Below are 23,973 nucleotides of genomic sequence, written 5' to 3' on the forward strand. Positions count from 1 at the left end.
CTGTTCCAGGTTCATCCATTTTTCCTCAAATTTCTTTATGTCATTCTATATCTTCTTGAGTCCTCAAAGTGACAGAGACATTTTGGTAATTCATTGACAAAATGTGCAATTTATATCTCCTGTGACAAAGCAATAGCAGCTGTATTAGCAGTAGCTAGAAGCATAATGAAAGCTAGAATCCCTGCAATATTTAATGCCATCATCCATTTTTGTCTGCTTAAAGCACATTCCATTTCTGAAAATATTGGCAAACCTCAATCAGCATACCAAGGTTTTGTAACATTAACAGGAATCATAACAAATGATGGTTGTTTGAATATCATAACCCTGATTTCATAGGATGTTTCAGAAATACAATTAGTAAGAATACAATTATTACATGTCACATTATACATTCCCTCATCCCAAGTAATATTTAACTGTCCTGCTAATAACGTATAAGGTGGAGTGACATAAGCCAATACATGTCCCTTTGGGAGGGTTAAGTTACTATTTGCCTTAGCAGAGAAAGCCATTATTTCTTGCATAGCTGCAGCAAGTTTCCATATATATGTTTGTTGATAACCTTATCCATCAACCACAGTCCTGCAGAAAGTCCAGATGTCCAATCATTTGCCCATTCAGTATTCCTTGCTGCCCCAGGATTTCCTGACCAATCTAGAACATGTCTTCCTGTATCAGAGATATTATATTGCAGATGAGAAAGTCCAACACATTTATGCCAAAGTAAGGATTTATTAAACCAAGGGCTCATCCCCACACATGGGAGAAAACCATCAAGTGGAGCAAGCCTTGTTTTCTTTTTTTTTTTTTTTTTTTGGTTTTTCGAGGTAGGGTCTCACTCTAGCCCAGGCTGACCTGGAATTCACTATGGAGTCTCAGGATGGCCTCGAACTCACAGCGATCCTCCTACCTCTGCCTCCGAGTGCTGGGATTAAAGGCATGTGCCACCATGCCCAAGCCGTTTTTTGTAGGCCTGTGGGAAGCCAAATTGTCACCTGTGTAGTGATTGTCTTTGGTTTTGCAGAGACAGTCTGATGCTGAACTAATATATTTCTGGGTACAGTGGTTAGGCAAACAGTAGCCTCTTCCTGTGCAAAACATGTTGGAATGCCAATGCCATGACCAGAATAATTAAATTCTGACCTCTGATGTCCTTGCATCTTTCTAATGGATGGTGTACCTAATAAATGAGTATTATTCACTGAGACTATAATTTCTCTTTCTTCCCAAGTTGCTGGGTGTAAGATGGGTGGGTCAGGAACATAATCCCAATACAGCTCACTGTGGATCATCGGGAGTTGAATCCACATCATCAGTAGCAGAGGCATCATTCTTCTGATGTTCAATCCCTGCAAACGAGACCAACCTCTCTGACAGCCACCTGACATTGTCAGCATCCTAAGGAAAAACACAAACATGCCCTCGTCCCCAAATTAACATTAAGTCGGGGCCATGCCATTGTCCATTAATGGGGTCCTTCCATCTAACCTGTGCATAAATATCTAAGGTTCTGTGATGCCACAACCTATCTTCTGCAGATTGACCAAGTGCATCCACATTTAAAAAAATTAAAATAAAGAGTACATGATTTAAAGTATTCTGTGGTTACCAAGGGTATAACTCTTTTTTAAATTTTTTTTTATTTATTTGAGAGCGACAGACAGAGAGAAAGAGGCAGGGGGGGGGGGGGAATGGGAGCGCCAGGACCTCCAGCCACTGCAAACGAACTCCAGACACATGCACCCCCTTGTGCATCTGGCTAACGTGGGTCCTGGGGAATTGAGCCTCGAACCAGGGTCCGTAGGCTTCACAGGCAAGTGCTTAACCACCAAGCCATCTTCCCAGCCCTAACTCTTTCTTTCTTATTTTTTGTAATTTATTCTTTAAAGCTCCATGGGCACACTCAACAATTCCTTGTCCCTGAGGGTTGTATGCCTGTTTTATGAACAATTGATAATTGGGCACAAAAGTGCCACAAAGATTGACTAGTGTGACCTGTACCATTATCTGTTTTTATAATTGATGGTATGTCTGCTACAGCAAAATGTTTAATGCAGTGTGCTACAACATGCCTAGTAGCTTCTCCAGTAGCAATCTTCAAACTGGGCCTAAGCCAATTATTTTACAAGTAGAAGTCCTAATTCAGAATGTCCCAGCAATCTACTTGCAGTCTGTAGTAATCTACATACAAAGTCCTGATATAACTCATCAGGTCCTTGTCTAATTTTTAACAAATGTTCAGTCCTTCTCACAGTAGATGGAAGTTTCTATCAAGCCTTGCTAGCTGTTGCATTAACTTGAGCATAAAAGGCAGGATCAAAGTCTAATTGCTGCCTCGTTTCTTGATATTGTCCCTCTCCTGCAAGCATGTCAAAATTGATAGGTATCCCTTGTGCTCTATTTCTGCAGTGGCCTGACAGTGCTCTACATATTCTGTTTTCAAAAGAAAATAATCTCCTCCTGATAAACATGCTTTTTGCCATCTGCTTCCAGGCTCCTGGGGGAATCACCAACAAAGGACAACAAAAACCCTGAATATTCTCTCCACTCTTAGCTGCTTCAGAGATAGCAGCACGTAAGGGTAATAGAGAGGGCTGTGTCAAGGACAAAGGATAAGGTTTGCCCAATGGTCTTTGCACTACTGCAATTACAGGTGGTTTTTCTACTAATGGTGCAGGATCCAACACTGCTAAAATAGTAGGTGCTGGACTTCCCTGAATATGTCTTCCCTGAAGTTGCTGTACATACAAAGACAAAGATTTTATCATACTTTGGAGGTGTTGTACTTCCTCTGAACATTTATCTTTTTGTTTACCCTCAGGCTTAATAAAAGCAATAAAAGGTGGAAAGTCCTCCTCTTGATATTTTGCAGCTTCCTCCTCTAACTCCTCTGCATCTCCTGGATCCAAGGGCTCAAAGAAATCATCTTTAACAATTGTCTGAGCCCATGTTCCAGCTTTGCAAGTGGAGCTGAAGGTTTAGTTTCACTTTCTTCCTCTGTGCTGAAAAGCCATGATTCAGCTTTATCAAATGATTTTTCTGATTGAACTATATCCCTTTCATGTCTTGGATCTAAACTATTCCTAATTAGAGTCTATAAGCTAAAAGTATTCTCCTGACCTTACATGTTCCATGGGCATGATAATAATCTTGAAATTTTGTCCCTACTCTTTTCCAGGTTTTAATATCTACTGTCCCATCTTCTCAAAACCAAGGACATACCTTCTCCACAAAATCTAAGAAATTGCACAGCTGCTGATGTACTACTTTTGCACCTCAAAAGCGAAGCATATTCGTAAGCATATGTACAAAGAGCCGAAGACTATTACCTTGTCCCATTTTTCTTCTGAGAAGTTATTCACCACTTTCTTCTACCGTCCATTGAGCTCAAACATCCAGCAGTGCCCTTTACTTCTTTTCCAAGTCTCAGGTCCCTTGTTCAGGCATCATTTGCCAGGGCCTGCAGAAGAGTTGGACAGTACCTGAGGGGGGAGTGAGGATTAAGAAAAAAAGAAGAGAGACAAAAGATGAATTCAGGAGGGCTGTCGGTGAATACTGAAGCCCTGACCTTATTTAGTTCATCCATTTTATACTTCTTCTCAGAGTACAAGAATGCAAGCAGGAAAATGCTAATATTTACACAGGATCTCTGGAGAAAGCCACATCGTCCTACATTGGTCAAAGTACAGTCAAATCTTAGCCTCCAGCTCAAAATATTACTTCTTTCTCATTCCCAGAACCTCAGCTGATATCTAATCTCATGGTTGGCAAAACATTCTGCTTCTCTCTGGTCCACTGCATAAGTATACACAGGTCATAAACAAATGTCCAGGCAAATGACTCCCAAAATCTCTCTAAGATTTTAAAAGCAGTAAAATATTGTTGGGAAGAGTATATGGCTACAGGTTGTATGGGAAGCTCCCATGATACAGATTTTGTGAGTTATCACCATGCTGGAGTGGTATTCCCAGTGATGCATTTGCTTTTGAATCACTCTTGGGCATATAAACAGCCCATCATCCATTATTATTCCTATAAATAACTGGAATACACTCACTGGTTTACTATACTAGACTTGGGCAGAATCATCTCACTGCTTATGTAGAGTGAACATGTTTATAACCACACAGAGACAAAACAATCACACAAGAGTCAAAGAAAGAGCCTATGCTCAGAGTTTTCCCACAATCAATTATGAATACAAGAGTGCCTTCCTTCTTCCATAGCATGAATGGGAACCATTATGATGAAATCAGAAAAAAAAATGGCAAAATAGGTACTTGTCTCCCATATTTCCATATACCCATGGCGTGGGAATGCTGCCAAATTCTACCTGAGTGATAGCAATATGTATGGGAAATACTAAAATAAGATCCAATCACTGGACAGTGAGCTGCAGTGAGTGCAGTCAGAGGCAGAGGAAAAGAAACATGAGGCCAATCCCTGAGGGCCTGACAGGGGATATAACATGGCACCTCTGCAAAGTGTGGGACTCATATAGGCCAGTGGTGACAACGCCATGGTCTGGCATCTGTGCATACATAGAAGAAATGGTGGTGGAAGAAATTATCTTTTGACCTTGGGTTGTTTTTTATTTTCTTCTGGATGTGAACCACACCCACATTCTGTTGAACATGTTGTTGTAGTAGAGAACATTCAGTCCCTCTATTATTGGAAAGCAAATTCCCTGACCCAAATAAAAGTGTGAGAACCAAGAATTTTTGTTGTTTTTTGAGGTAGGGTCTCACTCTAGCTCAGGCTAACTTTGAATTCACTATGTAAACTCAGGGTGGCTTCAAACTCATAGTGATCCTCATACCTCTGCCTCCTGAGTGCTGAGATTAAAGGCATGCACCACCATGGCCAGCGAGCCAAGCCTTTTTGTTCCCACTTCAAACATACTGCTGTTGGCTGTATAGAAACTGGTTTAATGGAATATTTTGAGTACGGTAAGCCAAAATATATGTCAAATATGACTTTTGGAAATACAATGGTACTTTCCTTTAGAAGCAAACTTACTTCAGAAATATGTTTTACATATTCAAAACACGTGCTCATAGCAGGCTCTTGGAAGAATCACAGAAACAACAGTACTATTAGGATTGACTCTTACAAAATGCAAGTGGCAAACCTTTTCACTCATTCTCCAGGGCCAGAAAGTGAATGTGCACAATTAACAGTTATAGTTTGCCTTCAATTGAGAGTCTCCTTATGCCACGTCCAGTGTTAAGTATTCCATAGCATTTATCATTTTTTATCAAGTTACTCAAATTGTTAAATTATCATTTGTTTATGGTCTTCGGCACATGCTAGAATGTTAGATACATAAAGATAATGTTATGGTTAAGGTAAATTTTAGGGTTAAAATGGAAACTTAGGATCACCAAGGATGATAAACAAGAGGGCTTGCAGCTGGGTATGGGATAGCCAGGCTGACCAGACAAGAAGAAGGCCATTACTCTCGGAACAACAACAAAGCCAGTCAAGGTACACTCCAGCTGCCTCCCATGAAGCTGTCCATAGCTATGAGGATCATATGCAAGACATTGTTACCCATTCACATATTCTTACATCTACTACACCAAATTACAACAGACTAAATTGCTTCAAAGAAAGCCTCAATTTATTCCAGGAAGGAGACCACCCTACCTCTCAAGTGTTAAATATTAGATAATCAAGAAAAACTGTAGAATCATCAAGGTGGCAGTGTCTATTGCTGTTGGTAATGGATCAAGCTTGTCTTGGAAGACCTTCACGAGGTGGCTGGTCAGAACAAGAGTGGCTGCTGCATCACTGGAGGCATCCAGGGTCAGCATCACAGCATGGAACACCAGTAGGGGGATGAAAATCTCTCTTGGTTCACATGGGCTGAATTTGTAGGCCACTTATTCATCGTCATAGAGATACATCTGTGAAGCAATCAAGACTAGGGAATAATAAGTGGGAGAGGAAACATTTAGGCATGGGGTGGTTATCCCTTTGCACCATAGGAGAGCAGGTGTCTTGACACAAGTGCTCCTGGTTATGGAAATATTGGGCAAGCATTCAGCTCTGGTCAGCTTGGAGCTTGACAGGCAAAGGGGCATACCTTGACTGGCACCAAAGAGGAGAATCTGAGTAAGGTGGGGTTGTGAATTACTTTTTTTTTTTTTTCTCTAGGCTTGTTTTTGTTTTTTGATATAAAGTAAGACAGGGTTTACTCTGGCTTTTGACCTCCCTCCCAGGAGGGGTTCTGACTGTTTGTGTAAATGCATTTCCTTGGAACTGTGCAAAGATAAAAACTTTCCTGCCTTTTTACCTTCAGGGGTCCAGTCACCCTAACTCTACCCCACTTTCATTTCTCCCTCTCACAAGAAGACACACTGGCTGCTGTTAGAGGACAAGGGGTTGGTGAAGTCAGATTGTTAACTATTTCCAGCTGAATGGGGCATAAGGTTGTGGAGTTAGAGTCTCTCCCAGAGAGGGGAAATACTCTGAAGGACCCTAGACATGTATTGATGGAGTGTAGCAAGATAGTCTTGGAAGAGAACATTGGAGAGAAGGAGTAAAACAAGGAGTTAATGAGAAGTGAGAACACAGAAAACTGGTAACCTTAGGGCTATCCTTCTTGTGGACTTCTAGGCCTTGGGGAGCACCCAAGAAAACCCAAATAGACAGAGTGTAATTTTCTCAGGACCATCTGAGCATGAGCTGGCTAAGATTTTCTTCCAGAACTGTACATTGAATGGCACAGTAGTGTCTGACATGGCCTGAATCTGTTTCCATATGACTTGTAAAACAGATGAGATATTATCAGAAACATCTGGACAGCACTTAACCTTGATAATAGCCTTCCAGAGGCCAAAGGTTGGTACCACAGAGCCATGAATATTTTTGGTCTCAACACTTACTTAAGGATGTCCTGGCACTAGTTAGAAGAGATTTACCATTGTTCCCAGTATAAGGAAATCTTTTGCATTAAGCAACCTTTAGTCACAGTCATCTATATGTATTCTAGATTTGAAAATAGCCCTTTTGACATCTATGGTTGTTTGTCCTTATTATAGAATTAGAAGTATTAGAGGTGGGGACAACATGCCAAGGTCTTGTTTGATTCCCTTCTTGGAAATTTCTTGGTGTATTACTTAATAGGTCATTCATGTATTTGACTTATCTCTTTATCTTTGGTTATACATTTCTCTGTTTAAGACTAAGCAGATAAACCACATGCAGGAAACTAAAACTTGATCCACACATTTCACCATGCACAACACTCAAATCCAAATGGATCAAAGACCTCAACATAAGACCAGAAACTCGAAAACTACTGGAAGAAAATTTACGAAGTACTTTCCATGATACAGGAATGGAAAAAGACTTCCTGAATAAAACCCCAGTGGCTCAAGTTCTTAAACAGCCACTCAACCATTGGGATCATATGAAGCTGAAGAGTTTCTTTACAGACAAGCATATAATAAGCAAAGCCAATAGAATACCCACAGAATGGGAGAAAATATTCGCAGGTTATCCAACTGATAGAGGCCTTATCTCTAGAATTTACAAAGAACTCAAAAGTCTAAACAATAAGAAGACAAATACCCCACTCACAAAATGGGGCACAGAGTTAAACAGGCAATTCACAGAGGAAGAGATACAAATGGCAAACACACACCTAAGAAAATGTTCATCATACCTAATCATCAGAGAAATGTAAATTAAAACAACTATGAGATTCCACCTTACCCCAATAAGGATAGCCAACATCAAAAGGTCAAATGAAAATAAATGCTGGCGAGGATGTGGAGAAGCAGGGACACTCATTCACTGTTGGTAGGAATGCAGGATGGTACAACCACTTTGGAAAGCAATATGGAGACGCCTGAAAAAGCTGGCTATAGAAATACCAACAGACCCAGTTATACCATTACTGGGCATCTACCCTAAAACCTTCAAACCAAAAGCCAGAGAGATTTCCTCAACCATGTTTGTAGCGGCTCAATTCGTAATAGCTAAAAGCTGGAACCAACCCAGATGTCCATCATTAGAAGAATGGATAACAAAGATGTGGTATATCTACACAATGGAATTCTATACAGCAGTAAGAAAAAACGACATAAAGAAACTTGAGGAAAAATGGTTGAACCTGGAACAGATCATTCTCAGCGAACTTACCCAATCACAGAAAAAAAATCGACACATAGTCTCACTCATCTGCAACACCTAACCTGAATCTGCCCAAGATGCCTTACATACCCAGCGAGCACCTCATGGACTAGACAATAAGATGGATGGGAGGGTGGGGAGGGAATCAAAGGGTGGAAAACAGTAATCCGGACACAAACGGCAATGGTACCATAAAATTCTACTTCCTAAAAGACAGACAAAATGGCTGAAACTTCACTAGACCCTTACAGGAAACACCTGAACTACAAGACACTGGAGAGGGTAGGATAAAAACTGACCTAAATCTTCTACATCTTCCCTCTCTCCCTCTCCCCCTCTCCCCTCTATCACTTTCCTTTCTAACTCTTGTATATTAGTTATGTTTTTCCTCAATTTCTTAGTGGACACTGACCTGTAACCCCCACTTCCAGCTTGGGCCTGCCATCCACAATGAGCTTTTGATCAGAGAAACCTAAAGGTTTCCCAAAACAATGACAGACTTCTGTCAGAGTACTTGATGACCCACCAAAGGCCAGTGGTAAGACCCTATTGCTGAAGACTCCATACACAGCTGACGCGTAAAATGGAATGACGTGGCCGGAAGCCAGGAGAGAGTCAGTCCCCAGACAGTCAGCGTGTCTTGTGCCAGAAGGCGCTACATAGGCTACTGGGGGAAATGACCAAGATCTGTCCAAGCAACACATTGTTTAACCTAATTAGCAACAAATAACCGGATGTGATGCCCACACAAGTGCAATAGTGGTACACAGCCATGGTGAGGAATCAATTGCTCTTGATTTGGCTAACTGATCCACTCAGTGGTACTAGACCCATAGCTGGAGCTGGGAAACAAGTCAGAACCATACCCAAACACAAGCCCACTCTACAATATCAAGCTACCATCAATCACGGGGTATAAGAGGGCCTAAACCTACCATACTGTCTATCAAAAAAGTAAGTCTTATCTCAATTTTCCAGGTGCTAACTTACTCTCCGTTGGAGAATCTGCTTCTCTTTTCCAGATAGATGCAGATCCTAAGAAGAGAGCTGCCCCAACATACCTCAAAAGGGGCCCAACTGAAACTAAGGACAATTGGCGAAATAAGCAAGGGTGATGTTTTCCTGTGAACCGGATACCAGCACAAAGGGGAAGGAGATCAATGCAGAGAAAAATCAACTCCTACCAAAACAGAGAGCCAGAGCCTCAGAGGCCCCCAACACCTCAGCACTAAAGCAGACCAAAAATGAACCCAACATGGCTCAGGGAAATTTTGCAGAAGAGGGGGCGGAAAGAATGTCAGAGTCACATGTTGGGTCATGATTTGCAGAGACATTTATCATACCAATAACTGGGGGCTAACTCCACAATGCACGACCCATTTTCATTAACAAGGAGGGTCTAATGGGAAGGGGTAGATCACAGATGAGCCTAAATAATGGTACCAAACTGCCTGTATTTACTGAAAAGAAAACTAATAAATTAAATAAAAAAAAAGACTAAGCACATAGCCAAAATTTAATCAAGGATTAATTTTGGAGGTCAGTATTGCTTCTCCAAGGACACTTTAGGGACCCAGGAGCAGCCCTGTAGCTTACTTGTGGTTTTTGTCTGTTAGGAGGAGATAGGGCCATGGTGGCCAAGTAGTTTTACCTACCTTGGAAAACCAGGAAGACTGATTGCTCCTCAAGTGTGACTTTCTTGTTTCAGATGGTACATCAATTTTTTGTTTGGGTCTTTGTATCCTCCCTGATCATAAAGACAGGTGCTTACCAAGGGGCCAGTGTAGAAGTGCCCCATCATCTCTAGTGGTCTCATGACCTGGGAGGATAAGCTACAATATTGGCCTTTTTGTTCCCATGATTAAAATTGCCTTTGACTTCTACATAGGTTATTAATACACTTAGAAGGGAAGTTACACCAGCCTGGATGTATGTATGTATAGAGCACATTTGATTACTGAAATAGAAAGAATGGCACAAGAGCTTCTAAAAATCATCTTATCCAAACTTTTAAAATTTTGTTGTCTTGTGGCAGCATAAGCCATATCTGACTCATAGAAAGTAGGCATATAGCCTTTAAATACCTAATAGTGATAAATACAGGCAGAACATGTTATCAGTCTTGAAAATAATACAAATTTAGCCAACTAACTTAACCTAGAAATTGTCAGGAAAGGATGAGTAAGACGGTTTAAAGCATGACCTGTGTTTGAAAAATCTTTGATTAGTTCAGATACCTGTGTGAGTACTAATTACCCAGTGAATGTTGGAAACAGAACCACACGGCTTGAAATTATTTCTCTCAGATGAGGAGCATTATTTAAGCATGAAGCTGTACCCTAAAGTAGGGAATATATCTTAACAGTTAATTTTTTTTTTATAAGCACTGGACTTGAGTTTCTAGAAATAGGACAGTAACTTTACACACAATAGAGTAGAGTCTGGTATTTGTTGAACCAACAAAACTAAGCTTTAATACAAACCTTGACAAATCTGTTTTGAAAGAAAAAAAAAAAAACACCATTTGACAACCATTGATTTTAGCTTAATTTTGATAGCCACTAATTTTATGCACCACAGAAAATTTTATTAACATACAACAATTTTATGTTTTACCCATGGATTAAACTTGATAAAGCTTTAAAAAGCTATCCCAACATATTTTACCTAACAGGAGCATAAAGGTTATAGTGACTGAAATTAAATGACTTAAGCCTAAGTGATCAAACCTAGTGATTACTGCTCAATAGAATTAGAATAAAACAAAAGGTACCTTTAAAGTCACAATGTCTTTAGGAAAATAAACACTTATACGTGTGCCTTTATCTTAAGACTCAGTTTCTCTAAATAGTTAAATCTCATTGAAAAGAGGAACCTAACTTACTTTATGAGAGGCTTAAAGCCAGTTTTTATACACTTAAACCATAACAAATTAGCATCAATAAGCTGTTAATCAGTGTGGCCTTAACCAAAAGACTCAGTTTCTCTTATTAAAACCTTGGCATCAGGTAAACCCATTTTAGATTTTATCCAATTAAATGCCCTTCCCTGAGCAACTTTTATTACTATCATGATGTCCTGGAAACATCTATCCTTTTTACTTTTGCCTACTCTCTAGACCCTTTCATTTGTTTCCTAATTAGAAATATAAGGATTCCACCCTTTGTGGATATTGGAGAGATAGATGAGATCATTTAAATGATGTCTTTTTATCATATGTTTTTACCTTGATGTAGACTTTAGGTAAGACTGATGTTGGTTTTATGTAAAGAGTTTGTAACCTGATCAAATACCTTGACTCAATTTACCTATTTGACATCTCTATCTTATGAGAAATTTCATCTAACAGATGTGAATTTAGGTGTTCAAAATAGAGGAACTATAAAGAGAACAAGAGTCATATGTTGCTTGTCATTCCTTTTCCCTTGTCAGAGACAATTGGCCATTTTGTCTCTGGACAGGGTCTGAGGAACACATGGTTTAAACTTGCATGGGGTCTGAGATAAAGGGACACCATCCTTTTCTCCAGAGTCCATCTTTCCATGACTTTATATAGCATATAACAGTAAGCAAGAGCAAAAGGAAGTACAAGATAAGCAAGCTAAGCATTCTGGCATTCCTTGTTTTACTCTGAAGTTATTTGTTTTACCTAGAAAATTAATTTTACTCATTTGTAATACACAAGGTGATAGGGTCTTGTCTATGTCTAATCTGGTTCAACATTCAAAGAATGTGAATTACACCTGTGATTATGATTTTGTGAACTATCTAGCATAGAAATTACCTGTGTCTAGTATAAGCTGAATTTATATTAAGTCTATATCCCTTCATAAACTTTTAGAGCATCCTTTAGAGTTTGCAAACAGTTGAAAAATCATTAACTATAGTCATGGTATTTAGGTTTAGCCATAAAATTAACTTTCTGATCCTTATAAAAAGAAATTAGGTTCAGGCCAAGATGGAGACTGCCTAGCTGTGCTGCAAGTCCTGGGGAAAGAAAGGCAAGACATTAAGGGTTTTCTGGGTCTTCTTGTCAGTGGGAGGGCACGGGGGGGCAGGGAATCGCAGAGCCCTTGTGGATGGGTAGCCCACCACTCCCACAATATAGCCACTGCACCTGCCACCACTGCCGCAGTGCTCCAATCGCATGACAATCATTCAACAATCATGCGCCAATCGATCCCTGCGTGCAGAAGTTTAAACTGCTCTGCACATTCACCCACATTACTGCTCCTGCCACTGCACGTTCAGTGAACCAAGTCCCACAGCAACTGCCACACAAGTCCAGACTGTGTCTCTCGCTTGCACCAGCTCAGGTGCCATCCCCTACCTGTCTGCTGCACCAGCCATCCACCATTATCCTGTGGTGATGGAGCGCAAACTGTTTCTGGGTCCCAGTGTTCCCAGCCAGAGTTTGGGGTGCTTAAGGGCTTGGTACCTCAGTCCCCCTCCAAGCTTGAACTCAGGCAGCTTTAGCACATTACCGCTTGAGAATTCAGGCAACTTTGTTGCCCCTGTCAGGCGGTAGATAGGTGGTTTTGGCAAGAGGGAGCCAAAACCCAGGCTGCTTGGCAACTACCCCAGGCTGCTTCAGATTCCCATTGCACTAGAGCCCAGGATGATCCACCCACCTACGTGCCCATACACTATCATGGGCAGACCACAGAGCAAAAGAAATACCATGAAAAATCAAATGCAAGAAAATCCAGTTAGATCACCCAGTCCTACAATGAATACATTTAACCAAAATATACAAGAGTTATTAGGATCAGAACATCAAATTGAAGCTATGAGCAATGCAACCTTGACCAACCTTCTGGTAGAACTTGCAGGAAAGCAACAAAGGACTGATAATCGTGTGGATGCTACCATCACTAAGCTACAACAAATATAAGAACTTGGAAGGAGTTCCAAGACAGTTAAGAGTTTGAGGGAGAGTGAAAAAAAGAAAACCTTAAAAATCAGCTGGCCATACTAAATGAAGAGATAAAGAAATGCAAGGATGAATTTCAAGAATCATCAAGAAAATCAGAAAATGATGTGGAAAGGGAGCTTGACAGAGGGATGGAATGATACATAGAAAAGTAGTAGAAAAGGCAAACTTAATTCAACAAGTCCAAAACTCTCTAGAGGCTCTCAAGAATAGAGTCAGCGAAGGGGAGGATAGAAACTATGATCTGGAAGACAAGATGGAAGAATCAGTTCAAGAGTTCAAAAAGTTCAGTAAGTTCAAAATTTCCTGTGAACAGAACATGAGGGAATTATGGGATACACTTAAACGTCCTAATATCAGAATCATTGGAATACCAGAAGGAGAAGAATTTCAGAACACAGGCATGGAGAACTTATTTTAAAAAATAATTGAAGAAAACTTCCCCAGTCTCTTAAAATAAAGGCCCATCAAAGATACAAGAAGCCAACAGAACTCCAAACAGACTGGACCAAAGGAGAAACTATCCAAGACATATTATAATTAAGACTCTGAACATTGATACCAAAGAGAAAATCCTAAAAGCAGCTAGGGAAAAACAGCACACCAGTTTCAATGGTAACCCCATCAGAATTACTTCAGACTTCTCAATGGAAAACCATGAAAGCTAGAAGAGCCTGGAAAGAAAAACTCCAAAGTCTAAGAACCTATGGCTTCCAACCCAAACTACTCTACCCAGAAAAAGTATCCCTCTTAATAGATGGTGAAAGAAAAAGTTTCCATGACAAAACTCAGATTTACAATTATATGAACACAAAACCAAATCTACAGAGAGTATTTCAGGAAATTCTCCACACAGAAGAAACAAATAATCAAACTCAAATGCCTACAAGAAGCAGATCACAATAACCAAACTCAGAGTAGGCACAAAAACTTCAAAGTCCATGAAAACACCAACACACATCTACCATCACAATATGGCAGTGATAAAATCTAATCTCACAGTCATTACCCTAAATATTAATGGCCTTAATTCACCCATCAAGAGACACAAGCTAACAGAATGGATCAAAAACAAATAGACCCCTCAATTTGTTGCCTTCAAGAAACCCACCTCAACACTAAAGACAGACACCTCCTCAGGGTGGAAGGGTGGAAAACAATATTACAAGCAAATGGGAACAAGAAACAAGCAGGTGTAGCTATATTAATATCAGACAAAATAGACTTGAAACCAAAAATAATCAAAAAGGACAAAGAAGGCCACTTCCTACTTATCGAGGGAATGATACATCAAGAGGATATTACAATCATAAATCTGTATGCACCGAACACAGGGGCACCACAGTTCATAAAACAAAACATACTTGACAATAAAACAGAAATAACCACCAACACCATCATAGCTGGGGACTTCAATACACCATTATCAGTAATAGACAGATAATCCAAACAGAAATTCAACACAGAAGTAAGAGAGCTCAACAAAACCAGAGATGACTTAGACAAACGGACATCTACAGAACTTTCCATCCCAAAACCATAGAACACACTTTCTTCTCATCAGCCCATGGAACATTCTGTAAAACAGACAATGTACTGCGTCACAAAGATTGCCTTCACATATTTAGGAAAATTGACATAATTCCCTGCATGATATCAGATCACAATGCTATAATGCTAGAAATCAACAACAAAAGACTCACCAAGAATCCCAGCGGCACCTGGAACCTGAACAGCACACTTGTAAATAATAAATGTATAGTGGATGAATAAAAAATGAAATTGCAAAATTCCTGGAATTAAATGACAATGAGAACACATCATACCAAAACTTATGGGACACAATGAAGGTGGTTCTCAGAGGAAAATACATAGCACTCAATACCTTCATAAAAAAGACAGAAAGATCCCAAATCAATATCCCAACCATCCACCTAAAGGCACTGGAAAAACAAGAAAAATCCAACCCAAAGAGCTCCAGAAGGAAGGAAATAATTAAAATCAGAGCAGAAATTAATGAATTGGAAACCAAGGAAACAATTAAGACAATTGACACAACAAAGAGCTGGTTCTTTGAAAAAATAAACAGGATTGACAAACCCCTGGCCAATTTGATCAAGTAAAAAAAGGAGAAGCTTCAAATTAACAAAATTCAAAATGAAAAAGGAGAGATCACAACAGACATAAGTGAAATTGGGTGAATCATAAGGACTTATTTCAAAACCCTCTACTCCACAAAACTGGATAATGTAGAGGAGATGGATAAATTCCTGGACACATGCCATCTATCAAATCTAAACTCAGGGCAGATTAATCACCTCAATGAACCCATCACACTCCTGGAGTTTGAAAAAGTAATAAAAAACCTCCCAGGGCTGGAGAGATTGCTTAGCAGTTAAGCGCTTGCCTGTGAAGCCTAAGGACCCCGGTTCGAGGCTCGATTCCCCAGGACCCACGTTAGCCAGATGCACAAGGAGGCACACGCGACTGGAGTTCGTTTGCAGTGGCTGGAGGCCCTGGCGCGCCCATTCTCTCTCTATCTCTCTCTATCTGCCTCTTTCTCTTTGTAACTCTCAAATAAATAAATAAAAATACTTTTAAAAAACCTCCCATAAAGAAAAGTCCAGGACCTGATGGCTTCTCAGCTGAATTCTATCAAACGTTCTGGAAAGAACTCAAACCAATCTTCCTCAAACTGTGCCACACACTTGGAGAACAGGGAAAGTTACCCAACTACTTTTATGAAGCTAGTATCACCCTAATTCCAAAACCAGGCAGAGATGCCACAAGAAAAGAAAACTACCATCCTATTTCCCTAATGAACTTAGATGCAAAGATCCTGAAGAAAATCCTCACAAACCGAATCCAACAACACATCAAAAGCATTATCCACTTTGACCAAGTGGGATTCATCCCAGGAACACAGGGGTGGTTTAACATACCAAAATCTGTCAATGTAATACACCACATAAACAAGGTTATACATAAAAACCACATGATCACCTTGATAGATGCAGAAAAGGCCTTTGACAAGATCACTTCATGATCAAAACATTGGAGAGAATTGTCATGGTTGGTTCATATCTTAACATAATAAAGAAATATACAAAGCTCCTAAGGCCCAAATAATACTTAATAGAGAGAGACTGGAGGAATTCCCATTGAGATCAGGAACAAGACAGGGTTGTCCTCTCTCGCCTCTGATTTTCAATATAGTACTGGAAGTCCTAGCTCAAGCAATAAGACAGAAGAAAGAAATAAAAGGGATACAATTTGGAAAGGAAGAAGTTAAGTTAGCTCTATTTGCTGATGACATGATTGTATATGTAAGAAACCTGAGAGACTCCATCCCAAAACTCCTGAATGTGATTAACTCCTATAGCAAAGTAGCAGGATACAAAATCAATGCACAAAAAATCAGTATCATTTCTATGTGCAAATGAAAAAGATACAGAGAAAGAAATAAGGGACATAGTCCAATTTTCAATAGCAACAAAAAAAATACATTGGAATAATGTTAACCAAGGAAGTGAAAGATCTAAACAATGAAAATATAAAAACACTCAAAAAAGAAATTGAGGAGTACTTGAGAAACTGGAAAGTTCTCCCATGCTCCTGGATAGGCAGAATTAACATTATGAAGATGGCAATCCTACCAAAGTCAATTTATATATTTAATACAATTCCAAATAAAATCCCTACAGTGTTCTTCACAGAGATAGAAAAAATGATCTCAAATTTCACGTGGAAAAACAGAAGTCCTCGCATATCCAAATATATCCTCAGCAGAAGAAATACCTCTGGAGGCATCACCATACCTGATCTAAAGCCATATTACAAAGCCATAGTAATAAAAACAAAATGGTACTGGCATAAAAACAGGAGTATAGACCAATGGAATACTTTGGGTCAAGCAACTACAGCTACTTGATTTTCGACAAAATCCCAGACAACATAGGCTGGAAAAAAGACAGCATCTTCAACAAATGGAGCTGGACAAACTGGATAACCACATGCAGGAAACTGAAATTTGATCCACACATTTCACCATGCATTACACTCAAATCCAAATGGATCAAAGACCTCAATATAAGACCAGATACTCAAATACTACTGGAAGAAAATTTAGGAAGTACTTTCCATGATATAGAAATGGAAAAAATACTTCCTGAACAAAACCCCAGTAGCTCACTATCTTAAACAGTCACTCAAACAATGGGATAACATGAAGCTGAAGAGTTTCTTTAAAGACAAGCATACAATAAAGAAAGCCAAAAGATTACCCACAGAATGGGGGTAAATATTTGCGGGGTATAAAACTGATAGAGACCTAATCTCTAGAATCTACAAAGAACTCAAAAATCTAAACAGTAAGAAGTCAAACACCCCACTCACAAAATGGGGCAAAGTGCTGTACAAGCAGTTCACAGAAGAAGAAATACAAATGGCAAACACACACTTAAGAAAATGTTCATCATCCCTAATCATTAGAGAAATGCAAATTAAAACAACTATGAGAATCCACCTTACCCCATAAAGGATAGCAAACATCAAAAAAATCAAATGAAAATAAATGCTGGTGAGGCTGTGGAGAAGTAGGAACACTCATCCACTGTTGGTGGGAATGTAGGATGGTACAACCAGTCTGGAGAGCAAAATGGAGACTCCTGAAAAGGCTGACGATAGAGATACCAACAGACCCAATTATTCCCTTCTGGGCATCTATCCTAAAACCTTCAAACTACAGGCCAGAGTGATTTGCCCAACCATGTGTGTAGTGGTTCAATTCATAATAGCTAAGAGCTGGAATCAATCCAGATGTCCATCACTAGAAGAATGGATAACTGAAATGTGGTATATCTACACAATGCAATTCTATACAGCAGTAAGAAGAAATGACACAAAGAAATTTGAGGAAAAATGGTTGAACCTGGAACAGTTCATTCTCAGTGAATTTATCCAATCACAAAAAAATCCCCACATACTCTCACTCATCTACAGCACCTAACTTGAATCTACCCAAGATACCTTACATACCCATCAAGCATCTCATGGACTACACACTAGGATGGATGGGGAGGGAGGGGAGGGCATCAAAGGGGTGGGAAACACTAATCTAGACCCAAACGGCAATGGTACCATATAATTCTACTTCCTAAAAGGCAGACCAAATGGCTGAACCTTCACCAGACCCTTACAGGAAACACCTGAACCACAAGACACTGGAGAGGGAAGGATCAAGTCTATCCTAAATCTTCTACAACTTCCCTCCCTACCTCTCTCTCTCTCTCTCTCTCTCTCTCTCTCTCTCTCTCTCTCTCTTCTCTCTAACTCTTGTATATTAGTTATCTTTTTCCTCATTTTCTTAGTGGGTACTGACCTGTAACTCCCAGTACCAGCATGGGGCTATCATCCACAATGAGCTTTTGATCAGAGAGACCTACAAGCTTTCCTAAAAGAATGACAGAATTCTGTCAGAGTACTTGATGACCCACCAAAGGTTAGTGGTAAGACCCTATTGCTGAAGACACCATATGCAACTGATATGTAAAATGGAACAGCACGGCTGGAAGCCAGGACAGAGTCAGTCCCCAGACAGTCAGCGTGTCTAGTGCCAGAAAGTGCTACATGGGCGACTGGGGAAAATGACCAATATCTGTCCAAGCAACTCATGGTCGAACCTACTTAGCAGCAAATAATCTGTTGTGATGCCCACAAAGTGCAATAGTGGCACACAGCCATGGTGGGGAACCAACTGCTCTTAATTTGGCTAACTGATCCCCTCAATGGTACAGGAACCATAGCTGGATCTGGGAAAGAAGTCAGAACCATATCCAAACATAAGTCCACTCTCCAATATCAAGCTACCATCAATCATAGGCTATAAGAGGGCCTACACCTATTAAACTCTCTATTAAAAAAGTAAGGGTTATCTCATTTGTCTTGGTGCTAACTTACTCTCTGTTGGAGAATCTGCTCTCTTTTTCAGATAGATGCAGTTCATAAGGAGAGAGCCACCCCATCATACCTCAAAAGCGACCTGGCTGAAACTAAGGAAAACTGGCGAAACAAGCAAGGGTGCTGTTTTCCTGATGAACCGGATACCAACACAGGGGATGGAGACCAACACAGAGAAAAGTCATCTACTTCCAAATCAGAGAGCCAGAGCCTCAGAAGCCCCCAACACCTCATCACTGAAGCAGACCAAATATGAACCCAACATTGCTCAGGGAAATTTTGCAGAAGAGGCAGCAGAAAGAATGTCAGAGCCACATGTTGGGTCATGATATGCAGAGACATTTATCATACCAATAACTGTAGGCCTAACCCACAATGCACGAGCCATTTACCTCATCAAGGAGGGGCCAATGAGGAGGGGGTAGGCCACGGATGAGCCTAATAATGGTACCAAACTGCCTTTATTTGCTGAATACAAAACTAAAAAATAAAAAAAAAGATATTCCTGATAGTTTTTATTCATAATGAGTATTGAAGTGAATGCAGGCCTGTTTCTCTAGCTTCAAGATTCTACAGAAGCAGTTACAAAATGACTATTTTTGTGAAATTCTTCACAAAGAATTTCCTGGCTTCTAGTTTTGGTAGAAAAGACAAAATTGCAGAATCTTAACATATCCTATTTCTCCTTTGGTGGAATTAAGGCAACTAGTTGTGTGTGGTTGATTATTTAAGTAATCAAGGTCCTCATAGATCCTCTTTTGTCCAGACATGATTACTCTGTCTGTAATAAAGCACTTATAAACCAGTTTAGAAAAAAAAAAGAAATTAATTTGGGGCAAAATTTGGTTGTATTTTTAATATTTTTAGATGGTCTATATCTTTCCTACATATTCACACCATCATCCATATACTTAAAACATTCTGATATAAGTACCACTCAAAAGGCATTTTTAAATTGCATTCTATGTCCAACATTGAAAGATTCCTTCACAGTTCCTTCAATCAACTTATCTCACCCCATAATTAAACATCTTTCTTACCAGACTATTAAGAGAAAATACACCAAATGATTAATCCTATTACTCACTGACCATCAAGGGGTCTAGATTAAAACAATTTTATGTCATCAAAAATCTATACCTAACAACCATATTTGCTTTATAATTCCAGCATATGTAACCACAGATTTTTACAATTACATAATTTGAGATATCTCCTATTAGTGAACTGCACAAAATAAACTTTTTTTTAAGTTATAAGACTATGAATACAGGCAAAACATGACAACTGTTTTGGGGATAATCTTTATCAATACCTCTGACACACTTGGAAATGCTTTTATTAGGAGTAACTAAGGCACATTTTTTGTTTCTGTCTTGAGGCAAGCTAGCCTAGAACTCATAACAGTCACTTCCTCCTTTTAAGTAACAGGACATTACAATCTTTTTCTAAAATACATGGCAAATACCTCAGAGAGAATTTTGTTGTTTTCAATAATCCTCTATGTAAGTTGAAGTTGACCTAGAACATAAATTCAATTATATTTATGATATCATGTAACAAATTATGGCATTGTTCACATAAAATTTCAGCTCACCATAGTCTTGAGCTAAATCTGACTTTTTTTTTGGGGGGGGGGGTTATGATGTAGGGTCTCAGTCTATCCCAGGCTGACCTGGAATTCAATCTGTATTCACAGGGTGGCCTCAGGTTTCTCTTGTTCTGCTGCTTCATGGCATTGGTGCAATGGGCAAGGGTGTGGCCCACTGGCTCTTCACAGTGGCAGCAGCAGTGGCCCCGAGGCAGCACCCCTGGTGCTGCCATCTTGGATAAAAGGACTCAGGCACAGCATTGTCTGATGGGTGGGGTGGGATCTTGCATACTTGTGTGACTGTCTGTGAGGGGGCGGATGGAGAAGAGTCCTGGTCAGGGGAATTTATCATGTTGGTATTCCTTTAGCCCATGTAACATGAGCCCAGAGGGAGGCAGCCCAGATGGGGAAGTTGATAGGGTGGTGAGGGTAGGTAAAGGGGGTGGGGATGGGCGTGGGAGAGCTCACTACCTTTGGAACAGCCCTGCATGGCTCCCAGGCTTTCACCTGGGTTCAGGTCTGGTAAGCACAGAGGCAGCAGCTGAGACTCTTGGCTTCCTGCCAGCCTGGGTGCCACATAGTCTTTGGAGCAGAAAGGGCCCCTCCTAATTTTGGCCTCCTCACTGGGCAAGTATTCCCCAGAGCAAGCTTCATGACTGGGAAAGGAAGGAGGGGACTAGAGGCCACCGGGTAGGGCAGTGGAGACACTGCGCCTGCATGGATCAAGGCACCGCTGTCTCTGCGCACATGAGCCTGCCACCAGACCCAAGCCACCTTAGAGCCCTTGTGTGGCCAGCTTGCAGCTTCACTGCTGCTCTAACAGAGAAGCTTGAAAGGAGATGAAAAGAGAGTGAGGGGGGGATTTCCTTCCTAAACTTCTCTCCTAGCCAGATAAGCTATGTGGGTCCACATGTCTGGGTCATATGGATCCCCAGAAATCATCCAGGGGTCAATTTGGAGGACTTCCTCCCTAAATGAGATGACTTCCTTCTGGGGAAGCATAATGCCTCTAGCCCTGAGAAATGCTCATAATCCCCAAATTTGTGACTCCTTCACATTCGGTCCCTCACAATGTTGTGAACCAAAAATAAAGGAGGAAAGGTAGTAACCTGCCAGCCCTCAGTCATGAAGGCAAGTCAACAGGGGGCTGATGTCCCTCAGGTGGACTATGTCCCTCCAGGGGACCACTCACCTACCCTGGTGAGTCTCAGAGGGTCCCTGTTCAGGTGCCAGCTGTGGTTCCTGGCCACCCTGGGACAGCTGTGCATTTCTGTCCCAGGGGCATCCAGGCAACTGCAGAGCAGGGCCTTGAGCAGTGTGCATGCAAAGGGAAGAAACACCCAGGAGGCGGCTTCAGAGAACAGCTTGTTTATTTTTCAGGGGAATGGATTTATAAATTCTTGTGAAAGAACAGGAAAAGGTATGGATCATAAGGGGATTGGTTAGTACATAGGTCCCAATGATGCCCCATTAGCATGTAGGTACTTTCCAGGTGAGCAGGAAAGGGTCTAAGTAGTGGTGAGAAAACATATAGGGTACGGGTTTAGTGGAATTGGCAGTTCGGGGGCTGCTGAATAATTCCTCATTAGCATGTAGGGATGTTCCAGACAAATGGCAAAAGGTCACAAGGTTCTTGGGAAAGCAAAACCTTAAGTATTATCAGGATGTCCAGGTACCTTAGGTGGGGGGATGAAGTGACCTCACTCCTGTTGCTCTTGAGGCGAGATCTAGGCTTGCTAGACCCTCCAGGATGGGAGGGGGTGGAATTCTGCCTGTCTCAAGGAGAGATTATCTAGGTCTAGGCCTGCTGCAACCTCCAGGGTCTAGGGCCCTTAGTCATGCGTGACAGCTCAGGCCTGCTTAAACCTCCTGTGGCCTGGGGCCCTCAAACAAGCCTGTCACTCATTTCCCTGTCTTTCTACTCCACCTGACTTCTTTCATACCACATCTAAATATAAGAGAAGCCAATAGAAACAAGTCCACAGGTGGAATGCTATTCTTCCTTGAAATGTCATATTTGAAAAACTTAATCAATTACTTTTAAATTCATCCATACTGAAGTTCTCAGGACCTGGACAGAATGCCATCTGGATTTTGTTTTGTTTTGCTACTATATAACATGAACTGCTTCCAGTATTTTATACCTTTGAAACCTCATAAGCTGAGCCTGTACTGTCTCTGTGAGCATTATGATTTTCCAAACTCTCATCAGAATGGCTCCTTAATCTCTTCTTATAGTGAGGGACACTCGGGAGAAAGCTAGCATCTTTTACTCAGTTTCAATTAGGAATAGAAGCCTGAAGGTATAACCAGAAGATGCCACCATGTTTTTTAGGCAGAATTCCATTTAAGCAGAAATGGAACTTGTGTCTGATCAAGTTTTATCCACAGCAGCTGCAGCACCCCCTGCTGTCTCCACAATCTGTCATACTGCCTGGGTAGGCTGACCTTTGGGTCAGCCCCTTGACTCTGTAAGCCAATCAGATCTTCCACTTACTTACATGAAAGAATCCATTTTTTTATCAACTATAAAAACTTGTTTCAAGCTGATCTCTGTTCTCTCTCTCTTTCTTTCTCTCTCTACCTTGTGATCTTTGTCTGATCACATGTAAGCATGGCTTTCCTCTCCTGAATGGAGAGGACTTATTCTTGGCTTGGGTAGTTTTCTGTTTGCCTCTGATAGATGCTTTGGGGAAACATCTAACTTTAATTATATGTATGATTTTCCTCTGATTTCTGAATCTACCATGTGTCTATCTTCTTTTTTCTCTAAGTCTACCATGTTTAATATTTTCTAAACTCTGGGCCTGCTATCTATGTAATTTCTTTAAACTTGTGGTAACCATGGGCATAACTCTCCTTACTACACATTTGTCAGCTGAATTCCCTGGTTCTGCTTTGGTACTTTTCCTCTGCTATTCTTTCTTAAGCCATCACCATTAGCTTTCTTACCTTTCTTCAGTACGAAGGTTCAGGGTGGGTGCTGTACCTTCCACATAATTGCATGTTTCCTGTAAATCCCTCTACATAAACTCCTAGATCATATTATCCTCCATGAGTTTGTGACTCTGCTATAGCCTTTTCTTAGATCCAAACTTCCCTTAAATTGACCCCATAATTCCACAATTTATGACTTCTCCTTAATAAACTCAATAGTTCAAAATTTATCCTTCCTGAGTTGATTTTTTATCTCTTTCTTAAAATTAGAATGAGGACCCAAAATTGGGGTTTATAATTTTGGAAGATCACCCCTGAACCTCAACAATCCTATATCAATAGCATTATAAGGTTTTCTATCCCAACAATTCCAATACTCCATATTCTTCCCACAAACCAGTTACAAGGA

The 23,973-nt window shown here is 40.5% G+C and overlaps 1 protein-coding gene across 1 annotated transcript in view; it reads right to left on the reverse strand.

Moving 5' to 3' along the window:
- Nucleotides 1–1,281: 1,281 nt before the first annotated feature.
- The window catches only part of LOC123456569 (synaptonemal complex protein 3-like), a 47,864-nt gene continuing 25,172 nt past the window's right edge, over nt 1,282–23,973 (reverse strand). The window contains exon 7 of the mRNA XM_045139936.1: nt 1,282–1,401. Within this exon, the coding sequence (XP_044995871.1) occupies nt 1,282–1,401 (120 nt within the window). The remainder of the gene's footprint in view (nt 1,402–23,973) is intronic.

Source organism: Jaculus jaculus, chromosome X (genome assembly GCF_020740685.1).
Source record: "Jaculus jaculus isolate mJacJac1 chromosome X, mJacJac1.mat.Y.cur, whole genome shotgun sequence".
NCBI lineage: Eukaryota > Metazoa > Chordata > Mammalia > Rodentia > Dipodidae > Jaculus > Jaculus jaculus.